The sequence below is a fragment of the Labrus bergylta genome, chromosome 19 (genome assembly GCF_963930695.1).
Source record: "Labrus bergylta chromosome 19, fLabBer1.1, whole genome shotgun sequence".
Classification (NCBI taxonomy): Eukaryota; Metazoa; Chordata; class Actinopteri; order Labriformes; family Labridae; genus Labrus; species Labrus bergylta.
In genome coordinates this window covers 12,303,292-12,315,935 of record NC_089213.1, presented here as the reverse complement: position 1 = coordinate 12,315,935, position 12,644 = coordinate 12,303,292, and the positions used below count along the sequence as shown (strand labels likewise).

The window sequence follows — 12,644 nt, the reverse complement described above, 5'->3', positions numbered from 1 at the left end:
TGCAGCTCAGAGGATGAAACGGGCCGTCACAAAGCGGTCCACTTCCTGTTTGAGCATGGCTGCGTTCACATCTCCCGTGGAGCGTACCGCGTGGACCGTGGAGCAGTACCAGAGTACATGGGTCAAAGGTACTCAGATCCAGGCTCCTTAATGTGACATCATCCTAAATCTCATAAAGTTCAGACACTAAAATGTGAAAATGAAGAAAGTTAAAAAAAGAGGCGGCCTCTAGATTTAAAACAGGTTTATTTTATTTCTTTGCTTGCAGACAAAAAGAAGATATCCATGAAAGTCCAGATATAATAAATAAATTAACTACTAAAAAGTGTCGGCTGTTAAAGCGTTTAAAAGACGGCAGGAAGGCGAGAACTCTGCGAACGTGCAGAGCTCGTAAAGGATCGCACGCCGCTGCTCAAATCAACAACAAGCCCCCAAAAAGAATGCCTCTGATTGGACGCCGCTCTACCTGCAGATTGTTCTGGGACGTTTGCATATGCTAAAAGGGTCCGACACGGTTCAGAGAAAGCGATATAAAAGCGTTTTTTTTTTTCTATTTTTCAGCCCACGTATGAAAAGTTAAAAAGTTCCCCGGAGGAAATGAAGCGAGTGCTCGTGGTTTCTCGTCCTGTTGAAAACCTGAACGAAGTTTTTTTACTAGTTCACCCGTATTGAGCAAATAAACGCACTAATATCTACGTCTTCTTCTTAAAGTGATGCATTAACTTTGGTGGCGAGGATAAAAAACAAAAAGAGGAAACGCCATCGTCGTCACTCGTCGTTTCATGCGTACAGTATCGAACTCTGTGGAAAGTAAAAAGTGTAAATGTCACAATCTTACCGAGTTTGTAACTTAACTGACTGAGGTAAAGTTGCCTGTTTCCTGAAGAAGAGCGCACATACACATATCTTCGCTTTGTTTGGGTTCAACTCGGAGGATTCTGAAAAAAAAACTTGAACACTAACGCTGAACTTTTTTTAAACGACTGGAAAGTTTGAATCATGACTTTTAAAAACCGTACGAGCTGAACTTTAAAGGAAAAATCCACCTGAAGAATCTATTCATTCTTTTAAAGGACCAATCGGTAAGATGTGTAGTGAGTGAAATGATAAAGTGACCTTACTATATGATCAAACATTAAAGAAACATGCTATGTTGAAGTGTTGGATTTGTTTGGACCAGCGAAGGTAGGCGGTTTTAAGGCACCCCCACACGGACGTTTTGGACGCCCCTCGGTTTGCCAGATATAAGACCAGTTATCAGGTCAAACCAACAGGTGTTGCAGCGATGGAAGCGGACAAGAGAAGTGGTTCAGATAGAAGTGATTGTACCCGACCTAAAAAGCCTCTGCATGTTTCTAATAAGCTCCACGAGCAGAAACGTGCTCAAACTAGGATCAATATTGGAGATGCTTTTGAAAAATGGAGAGAGGTTAGAACGCAGAAAGGTTTACAGACCCATGCAGAGCTGGCTAAACACTAGGGGGGGGGGGGGGGGGAGACAGCTCTCTACAATGTTTAGAATTTGGAATGCAGTACCCAATTTAATCACTCGGGGGCAGAGTTACATATTGCTCCTTTAATGATCGATGATAAAGTATCGAAGCTTTGAGAAAGCTTCAGATCTACAGCATATATCATATCAAAATTCTGTAACTGTAATAACTGTTACAAATATTGATGGATCGGATATCGACCCGTATAAAATGTCGGGCTGAGGCGAATAAAGGGTTAAATGAAGGACTGCGGTGGATTTTTCCTCAAAGTGCTTTGTCTGTTTTTCTTTTCAGGTAAATTCACAAACTGACGTTGAAATTGAACGGACCCAAACGCTGGCTAACTTGTGAATGATTGCCACATTTTAAGTAACCATGACAAAAATATTCAGAACAGTAAAATGGATTCAGTCCCCGTTACGCCACACGGTGTTCAGATTTTTAAACAAATCACTTGAAAAAAATACAAAAAGGTTCCAAACGTGACGTGGAATTCAACCAGCATGGTTTTCTTTTTTTTATTTAACAGTCTTATAAACAGAATGGCACTAGTCTGAGTTCTTCTATTCACAAAAAAACAGGAGACATTTGGGATTTAAAAACCTCCGAACAGTAAAATGTTTTTATCGTCGGGTTCGGGGCGAGGACGTTCCCTTGAGAAAAACGTTTTGATTTCATGAGGAGTCCATGCGGCGTCTCACCTCTTAGAAATGTTTTGGATGCTTTATACAAAGTTTAAAATATTGTTTATAAGAAAGCCTCGTTGTTTGTGCAGCAGCCGAGCTGGAACTCACTCTGGTGTTGGCGGCGTCGTCCTGCACGCTAGTTGGTCCCCACAGAAAAACAAACTTCCTGCAGCTTGTTGTCCGTTATATCGACTCAGTGTTTCTCAGCTGATTGGGACCCAAAGTTCATCCTGAAGGCACAAACCTGTCGTTTTAGTAACATGCCATCTTTTGAGCTGTGACCCTGTCTGAGCATCCTGCGGCCATCTTTGGGTCCTGAGCCACCAGCTGAGAAAGACTGATCTCTTCCTGTGTGTCGTCTCCAAGGCAGGGTGAGCGACGTCGAAGCTGCAGAGGACAGAGAAGGAAAAAAGAGCACCCAATGAGTGGTAGCTTTCTGCACCTTTAAAGGTCCCATATTATGCTTTTTCTGGTTTTGTATGCTCTTTAGTGTGTTTTCCATGTGTCCTGTGCATGTTTAGGCACATCTATGTGCAAAAATTAAAAGTCCGCGGAAACGCGGCTTCTCCTACGTCCTCCTGTTAGCTGTAGCATTAGCCGCATGTAACGCTCGGTTCTAGCCCCCCTCTATAAAAATTTGTCAGTGTGAGATCACTATTCTAAGTCTATTGGCTCGTTGTGGCAAGCCCTGCAGCTCATGTTGAAATTTCCGAGACACGCGCTGAGCAACTGACCAATAACGACAGAGCGGATCGGCAGACCAATCAGAGCAGACTTGGCCCACGTGGGGTCTAACAGTGTGGGCTCAACAGAGTGTAGCTGACGGACTCAGAGTGTAGAGGGAGCAAGGAGGAGCAGTATATGAAAACAGACACTTTTTTCGAACTTTAGCTATTGTGAACGTACAAAAGTAGGTACATAGATTAAATATACGAACCCCAAAAAGGGCATAATATGGGCTCTTTAAAGGTCACATATCCTCCTCCTCTTCAGTGTAAATAAGTCTCAGAGCTCCTCAAAACATGTCTGTGAAGTTTCTTGTTCTAAATCCACTCTGATCCTGTATTTGATCATGCCTATAAACCCCTCTATTTCAGCCCTGCTCAGAACAGGCTCTTTCTGTGTCTGTACCTTTAAATGTAAATGAGCTGTGTCTGACCACGCCCCCTCTCTGGAAGGACTTGGGTGTCTCTGGCTTTCTCGCTCCATGTCCTATTGTTTACAGTGAGAAGGCAGACTCAGAGGCACAACAAACACCTAGCTGTGGGAGTGTCACCCACCTGGGGGAGGGGTTACTGCCCTATGTGATGTCATGAAGGGAAAATCTCCAAACGGCCTGTTTGAGCACACATTTTCAAAAAAGTGGAGCAGGCAGAAGACGGAGAGGACTTTTCTCATCACTGGGGGTTTGTAGACGGACTAGATACACATATTAGAGTTAGAGAAACACAGGGAAGTGGATTTTACAGAATATGTGACCTTTAATATACTTTTATTTGGATCAGCATGGTTTTTATACCGAGCTGCTTGAAGCTTCTCTTACAAGAAACGTCTCCCTAACCGCCAGAGAAACAGCCGTTTGATAATCACAATTCTGATTCAAGTAAAAATGCAATTATATTGATGCCTGTTTTGATATTGCTGCAACACCTAATATTGGGTAGTCTTTTGGTGCAGGACCATAGACTGTCTGCACACCACGGCTACAACCTCTGTGCTCGTAATTGCACGGCTGCATTAAGTAACAGGAGATGCAGAGGACGCTCACCTGTCTGCTCATGTCTGCTCCTCTGCCTCAGGCTGTGATTGGCTGACACCTTCAGACTTGTCCTGGATGGTTCCCTCCTCCTTCTCCTCTTCGACTCTCTTCTCCTCCTCCTCCTCTTTTTGTTCCTCCTCGATGGTGTCTTCATCTGTGGCGTCCTCTCCTTGTTCTTTCACCTTCATCTCTCCTTCACTGTCTGCGTGCTCTGCTGCTGATGCTTCTGCTACAGTCCCCTCCTCCTCCTCCTCCTCTTCTTCTTCTTCCTCCTCCTCCTCTTCTTCCCCCTCCCCCTCCTCCGCCTCGTCGTCGCTGAAGGGCTCCTTCCCCTCCTCTACCCTCCTGGCGGTCTCGGAGAACCAGTCCCTCACCTGCTCGTAGCTCATGCTGGACTTTGTGACCAGGTCGTCCAGATCTCTCTCGCTCAGCGCTCGATATTTGAGGTAGTACTCCTTCAGAAACGCCTTACCGGACTTCACCTGAAGGGGGCGCAACAACAAACAGGCGTAAGTGTTACAAACCTCCAACATTTAGAGAAACAAGCTCGCCGTCCTATCAGAGACTAGACGAGAGGATTGAAGTCAGCGGTGTCTCTCAAAAAGGAAACCGAGTGTACATGAACCACACAGACCTTGATGGCGATGGCGCCCCCTTGTGGAGATCGTTTGCAGGGATATGGCCGACGTGACCTCCTGGACCAACCACGGAAACGCTTCCTGGACTTCTTCTGGATCTTTGCCCCGCCGTTCAGCGCCTCGTCCACCTTAAATCGAAGTCAAAGGGAACAAAATATTCAGAAACATAGGAACGGTTCTATTGCTGCTACGATTCCTCCTCGAACTAACATCATGAGAGGGTTTTTATTTGAGGTCATTTTTAGCCTGAACGAGAGTTTCTGGTTGAACACAGAAACCGTCTAAAGTAGGGATAGGCAACTTTGGTCATCGAACCACATTGGCCACATTTCTTTCATTCTCACTTCCAGAGGGCCAAATTATAGTTTCCAAAAACAATTACAATCAATTATGTCTCAAATTTAACTCAACTTATACTGGTGATCAAATATTATTATGGACATATTTCTGGTTCTCATGATTTCATGGCAAATTTTGTCATGTTTTCTTCAATTAATTGATATGTAAAAGTTGAACTGAGGGCCATGTTAAGGGTTGATGAGGGCCGTATGTGGCCCCCGGGCCGCCAGTCGCCGACCCCTGCTCTAAAGGCTCTGGACAACGAGGAGAGAGAGAGACACGTGTCTTCAGATTCATCTTTATCTGAACATAAAGGTCTAAAGGAAAGGATCAGTGTGACCTCGGGACCTCTGGTCATTTGTAATAATCGCGGAGGTCGTCTGTGTTTTTAATCCCGCGTTCATCGACCACGTCTGTAACCTGTAAAGTAAAAACACAGGGCGATTGATCGAGGATATTTCAGCCCACGGAGCTCCTCAGACTAAAGTCATCCCGTCTCAATCGGAATCTCAGAAGCTGTTATTTTTGTTTTTAAGAAGGTTTCTGCGTTTTTTTTTCTGTCCATTTGATCGCTCGAAAATAACGGTGGCTGTGCTGGACGCCGTGCAAATTCAGCCGGCTCATCACGCCACACAGCACGGAGACCGATTCAAAGAAGGAGGAAACTTAATGCCATCAGAAAGAGGACGGAGAGAATAACGTGTTTGTAGTCGCTCGTTGTTAGTGTACCGATATGTGTGGACGTCATCTTCTTCAGGCTGTACGCTGTAGAGTGTGATGCTGCCCCCAGAGGCGAGGTGGTTATCCTACAGCGCCTCAACGTTTTCGATCACAAATGTGATTTAACCGCCGGCTACTGTTTTGTGAATCGGCCTGAAGAGCGCAGAATAACGCTTGCAGCAGCAGCAGACATTTTTTGAAATGAAGGTTTGAGAAGAGCCATGTTTTGGGTCGCGCTGGTGGCGCAATGGTTAGGGCCATGTGACCTGCATGGTGCGTCCCATGTATTGAGACTCTCATCTCGAGTGGTAGGCCCGGGTTCGCTTCCACCTGTGGCCCCTTTCCGCATGTCATTCCCCGCTCTCTCTCCCTGGTTTCCAACTCTATCCACTGTCCTATCTCTGCATTAAAGGCACGAAAAGCCCAAAAAATAAATCTTTAAAAAAAGAAGAGCCGTGTTTTAACAATGGGGACGCACCAGCCGACCCCTCTCTCTCTCTCCTACATGGCGGCCCACCAAGGGGTTGTCTACGTCTGAGAAACACTCCCCATACAAATCGCCGTGGGAGTAGCGCCTTAAAATAACAATCACAGTGACGTCCAGCTGGTAGAAGAAGACACGTGGGGCGCTGGTGGCGCAGTGGTTAGTGCGCGCGCCCCGTCTATGGAGGCTATGGTCCTCCAAGCGGGTGGCCCAGGTACAAATCCTGCCTGTGGCTCCTTTCCCATATGTCATTCCCTACTCTCTCTCTCTCTCTGATTTCTGACTCCATCCACTGTCCTTTCTCTCCATTAAAGGCACAAAAAAAAAAAAAGAAAGAAGAAGACGCGTTACCTTCCCGCTCTGGTAGAGGTAGTACCACTTCAGGTTGCTGTTCTTGCAGGCGTAGCGGGTGTCTCCAAACCAGTTCACGATGTCTGTCCTCGGCAGCCCGCTCTCCTCCGCCATCTGGTCGTACTCCTCCCCCGTTGGCCACTGTGTGCGGACGAACGCCTTCTTCAGGATGTGGAGCTGCTCCGGCCTCTTCTTCACCGCCTTCCTCCCGGCGGGTGGAGTGGTCTGACGATCCAGAGCCGAGGATGAAGGCACGCCGGCTGGTTTCACCTTCTCGCTTCCCCCCTCACCATCTTCGTCCTTTATCCAAAAACAGAAAGGCATTTTCCGCCTCTCGGTGAACCAGGCGTCCACCTCTCGTCGCGTCAGCTTCGTTTCCGCTCGCAGCCGGCTCAGCTCCTCGTCTGACGGCGTGTCTGAATTCTGGTAGCTGGCCTCGAGGACCAGCAGCTGCTCCTGAGTCTTTTCTTTGAACTTCTGTGGCGTGAAGTCGGGGAAGGCGTGGCGGAATTTGACCCTTGGGTCGCTGGTGGAGCTGGACGACCCCGGAGCGTTGGCAGAAGTGGGGGAGGAGTCGCTGGCGTCGTCACTGGAGTCGATGACGATGGTGGTGGGGGTGTTGTTGTTGTCGCTGCTGACGCTGTCGTTCAGGCTGCCGCTGTTGTTCCTTCCTCCTCGCCCTCCTGAAGGTGGCGCTCCCCCTTTTATGGGCGAGGATTCGCTCAGCAGGACTCCGTGGTGGTCCCTGGAGTTCCTCTGGTTGTAGCGAGTGTCACTGAACCACTTCTTTATCGCTCGTTTGGAGAGCTGTGTGACCTGCATGAGCCGCGATATCTCCGCCTCGGTGGCAAACTGCCTCCTGCCGTAGCTCGCCTTCAGCTCGGCCAGCTGCTCCTTGGATTTTTTCGGTTTGCTTGCTGTTGAATCCAAACTGAGCGGCGTGCTCATGGACGAGGCCGACAGCTCTGTCTTTGATTCTGACGCCGTCGGCTCTGCGGCTTTTGGCTGGTTGCCAGGGACGCCTGCGACTGTCAGCGTGATGGGGGATGCGACGGGCATCGTGCCGCCGTTCCCGGTCACCTGAGTAAGGACGAGCCCCGGCTGGCCCACGATCTGACACGTCTGGAAGATGGACTGGAGGCCGTTTGTTGCTGCGGCGATGTTGGCAGGGATGACGGTGATGGTCTGAGGGACAGTCTGCACCGTGCCGTTAAACTTCTTCCTCCTCGCCTCTTCCACCTGGAGAGAAGACAAACAAAAAGAGCGTGCAAGTTACCTCGTGGTTATATGAACACAGGGAATAAGAAACATAAAGTGTTGTTACTCGACAGGTTTTCTTTAATTTGACTCTTTTATTGTTCCGCAGGTTTAGGCGCCACATTGTTGACGCTGTAAAGAGTTAAAAAGTTAAGCTGTGTGTTGGCGTGTCGTGGTGAGAAAGCGTGTGGTGAAGCACCGACCTCCTCCGGCGTCCAGCTGACTCCGTGTTTCAGCCTCTGTGCAGAAAACCAAACTTTGATCTGCTCCTCGCTGAACTTGGTCTGAGACGACAAACCCATGATCTCTGAGACCGAGGGGTACGGAAACCTGCGAGGGACAAAATCAAAGAGGGACTGTTAATTTAATGACAAGCTGAGCTGATGGATAACGAGAGAGATCCTAGATCGAGCATTTTCAAGAACACTTTAAAGGTCAAATATTAAACAAAATCCACTTCACCATGTTTCTCTAACTCTTATATGTGTCTCTAGTATGTCTACAAACCCCCCAAATAATGAGAAAAGTCCATCCTCTCCGCCTTTTATCTGCTCCACTTTTCAGAAAATGTGTGCTCAAACAGGCCGTTTGGAGATTTTCCCTTCATGACATCACAAAGGGCAGAAACCCCTCCCCCAGGTGGGTGACACTCCCACAGCTAGGTGTTTGTTCTGCCCTCTGAGTCTGCCTTCTCACTGTAAACAATAGGACATGGAGCGAGAAAGCCAGAGACACCCAAGATCTTCCAGACAGGGGGCGTGGTCAGACACAGCTCATTTACATTTAAAGGTACAGACACAGAAAGAGCCTGTTCTGAGCAGGGCTAAAATAGAGGAGTTTATAAGCATGATCAAATACAGGATCAGAGTGGATTTAGAACAAGAAACTTCACAGACATGTTTTGAGGAGCTCTGAGACTTATTTACACTGGTTGAAGAGGAGGAGAATATGTGACCTTTAAAGAAGAACTTAAACCTCTTGGAACATTTATAATCCTGTGACTGCCCCTTTAAAAGCCCCCTCAGGTGCGGTTACCTGTTGTAAGCGCTGACCAGCAGGACGTTGCTGTCCATGGTCGTGTTGTAGGTGGGGATGCTGCTGATGGGGATGAGGAGCTGCGTCTGCGTTTGCGTGCAGTTCTGCTGACATTGCAGAGCCGACAGAACCTGAGCAAGCGTCCCAGGAGGCAGCACGCCGCCGCCGCCTGACCCGCCTTTTATCTGCAGCATATTTGAGCTGTTGACCACGATGCTCTGTGGAATGGCTTGGACTTGCAGCGGTGTGGAGAGGAGGCGTGGGGCAGCGGTGGCGGTCATCGGGGCAGGAGACAGAGTGGGCGGCTCCTTGTTCTCGTCGTCCTCGTCATCGCTCTCCACTTTGATGACATCGCCGACGGTCATTTTGTGTGCGGCGGAGGCAAACTTTTTCGGTTCCATGCGGCTCTTGATCCTCATGATGGGCGTCTTGCTGAGGGCGATGCCTCTGCGGAACGTCTCCTCGTCGTCTTCCACTTTGACAAAGCTGCCGTCGAAGGTGAGGTCGTTGACGGTCTGCTGGAAGACGGTCTCGTTGTTTCGCTTCACCATCGTCCTCGTAAAGTTGTCCTCGCCCGGGTGGAGCCGAGCATTGTGGGCCAGCAGAGTGTCGTAACTAGACAGAGAGAAAAACACGAGTCATTGCTTCGTTCATAAAGAAACATGGCATGAAAGTGACGAAGAAAACCAGAAAAGTGCAAAAAGCGTGCAACAAATATCTCAGGACAGAAATGACCACGGTTAAAGGTTTCTTCCTCTGACACTCAATTCCTTTTGTTTCTACATTTAGAACTTTATTATTATCAGTCAAGTTTTTATTTCAGCCAGTGACAGTGGTTCTCAAAATGTAATCTGTTGGAGAAGGGGAGTATCACATTTTTGCTGTTGCTATTTGCATCATATAAAAGTTGATGACCCCTGACCCCGTCCCCTCAAACACACATTCAGTAAACACGTGTGTGCGTGGTACCTCTTAGTGTGGTAGTCACACTCCATGCAGACGTAGGACGTATTGGTGACCACGTCAGGATGCTCCGTGTCCACGTGCATGGTGAACAGGTTCAGCTCTGACGTCTGGAAGCTGCAGTATTTACACTCGTAGCCTCCTTCGGCCATGTTGGATTCATGGTAGTGGTCAGACACCGACCTGATGTCCACGTCATCGCCCCGCTCCTCCGAGAAACCGGAGACATCTGAGGAGACAGTCGCCACGCCGTTACTATCCTCAGGTTCCACTTCCTCCGTGACGTCCTCCATCTCCTGATCCGAGTCGACGGCTTGTCTCGGAGGAACCATGCAGGGGATGGTCGACTTCCTCCTGCTCGCCATTCTGATGTCTGCTGAGCGCTGCGACAAGCTGAGTACTAAAACACGTTCTCAGTTCAAGTTATCCTGGTTGGGCGCCATAAAGATGGACGTCGTCAGTCGAAATGTTTCCCCTCTACGTCTCAATCCCTGGAGACGAGAAAGACAAGTTTTAAAGGGACGTAGAACAAACCAAAGCTGAAAGGTCAAACGCTTGTTCACGGCCATGATCAGACGTGAAACTTAAATCGGACTTAATTAGTTCAGTTGCAAAGATTGTGATGCATATGATGCAAGATAATGTCACGGTATTAGCTGGAGGCAAAACAAAGCTAAACTAGAGGGAAGTTCTGCTGTAGACTGTAAATATGAATGGATGACGCCTGAGTGACGTCACCCATCTGTTCCTGCAGGGGGCGCTGGAGTCCCATTGATGGCGGTCTCTATGCTGGAAATGTCAACCTAATGACAGGCTGAGAGCTGTAGCGAGGCAGGTTTTGAGCCTCCTGACAAACTGTTACACCGCGCCCGCCTGTCAATCAGGTCAGCTACACGCCTTATTGTGAATAACTCTTATTCTTCATCAAATCAAAACTGATGAGTCATCAAAACATTCACCCCCCATACAGTGTGTGCCGATCGAGACATGAGCTAATCAGACCTATTTGTTTTGTTTGGCTGTAAACATCTCTGCTGTAAAAACAGGCTTTTTTGAATAGGTGTGTATGTGACATCCTGTGCTTCTGCAGCCAGCCTCTAGTGGACACTCGAGGAACTGCAGGATTTGCACTTTTTCAACACCGCAGGTTGCTGCTTGGTGATTCTGCTTCAGCTCTTTACGTCAAACAAGAGAAGTCAGAGCAGATAGTGCCCTCTTCTGGTTACAAAGAGTATTGCAGTATTTTGTCAAATCAATTTAACTCATCCATATTAATCGAGATTTACAGAATGATATGGTGCGCATTAGATATGTTGTTTTACTTTTTGGGACTTCAGCGGCTCCGTACTTCTCGATCAAACCATCAGTAAAATAACATACTGGATCATAGGAAAAATAGTGGCATCGAAAAACTTACTCTGAGCCATTTATAATAACAATACTACTAATAAATAATAATAATAAGATTATATTTTATCTATATAGCATTAACACACACACACACACACACACACACACACACACACACACACACACACACACACACACACACACACACACACACACACACACACACACACACACACACACACACACACACACACACACACACACACACAGTTAGCGTACTGAACGTTGTGTTCAGCGGGTCATTTCTCCGTGAGTGGCCGCAGACATGTGACCAGATGCGGGGTGTAATAACGCAGTAACACCGGAAACATCCCGCTGTCTGTCAGGTGTGTGTTTACCTGGTGATCACCCGCATCCTGAAACAAATAGTTAGCTTGCTAGCGGCTGTAGCTTCGTAGCATCCCCTGGTGTTGATGCGCAGTCTTCCGCCTTTTACCCGAACACACCGAGGATCCATCTGCTGCTCTCCCGGACACAGAGCCTCTCCGCCGGCCGGGGATCAGCCGCGAGCCGACCGTTAGCTCCGGGTTTAGCACGCGCCGCTACGACGGAGCATTTTAAACTCTGATATTTAGTTAATAAAAGGACAGTTTAATAAAAAAGCCACCGATAGTTCACCGAGACTGACGATGGCCATTTTTCATCCCTCCGCTTCAAGTCAGAGACGACCGAGAAGTACTTCCTGTTTGAGCCCTTCAACATAAAAGCTTCAACTATCATACACACCAAAAATGCAGAAAAAGGAGTTAAAAACATAAAAGATATCACTACGAATACCAATGACTGAATAAATAATTAAAACTTTGTTTTTTTAATATATTTTGTTCTATTTTTCTGTTTGCTTTTATTGTCTGCTGTTAAGTACATTGTTACCTGTATCATAAAGTTCTAATGAAGCAGAGGATTTTCTGGCACAACTTCACCAACTAACAAGGTGCACGAAGAGCAAAATGCGTAGAAGAGGTCAAAAAGCTCCAGCAACATTTGTAGCATGTATATCAACTTTATTAACAAATTAGACTGACACGTTTCGGCTAGGGGCCTTCATCGGGGTCATCCATGAAGGCTATTTTCTTAGTTTGGTGTTTTCTCTAAATATAAACTTTTGTTATATTTCAGCAATAACTATTTCAGCATTTTTTTGTACAACAAATCCCAACCTTTTATTTTGAAAGTGTTTCTTTAAAGCGGAGTCGACCCTCGGCGCAGTGACGTAAGTTTGACAGATGAATTTAAAGGTTGACGTCGGTGCGTGTTGACGTCATAGACAGCCGACAGGAGCGTGTTCCGGAGTAGCCCGTGTTTTTATGTAGTTATGCAAGAAGTTCTAATAAACACAAAACAAGATTTACGTTATGTTTAATTTAATTCTTTATAAATGTTAAGTTCATTTTCTAATTTCAGTGAATAATTTAAACACAATAACAGGACATACATTAATCACTTTTGTCTGTAAATACTGAAACACTGTCCAGGAATAAACTGGAGCAGGAAGAAGAAACCTTATAA

The 12,644-nt window shown here is 47.0% G+C and overlaps 1 protein-coding gene across 1 annotated transcript; it reads right to left on the bottom strand.

Moving 5' to 3' along the window:
* Nucleotides 1–229: 229 nt before the first annotated feature.
* On the bottom strand, nucleotides 230–11,810 carry LOC109995683 (zinc fingers and homeoboxes protein 1). The gene is made up of 8 exons (XM_020649497.3): nucleotides 11,474–11,810; nucleotides 9,732–10,216; nucleotides 8,763–9,377; nucleotides 7,931–8,057; nucleotides 6,471–7,709; nucleotides 4,573–4,704; nucleotides 3,948–4,420; nucleotides 230–2,566 (listed from the first exon to the last, which is right to left on the bottom strand). Exons 2-7 carry the CDS (start codon nucleotides 10,088–10,090, stop codon nucleotides 3,956–3,958), a joined length of 2,937 nt encoding a protein of 978 aa, XP_020505153.1. The 5' UTR covers nucleotides 10,091–10,216; nucleotides 11,474–11,810; the 3' UTR covers nucleotides 230–2,566; nucleotides 3,948–3,955.
* Nucleotides 11,811–12,644: the final 834 nt, after the last annotated feature.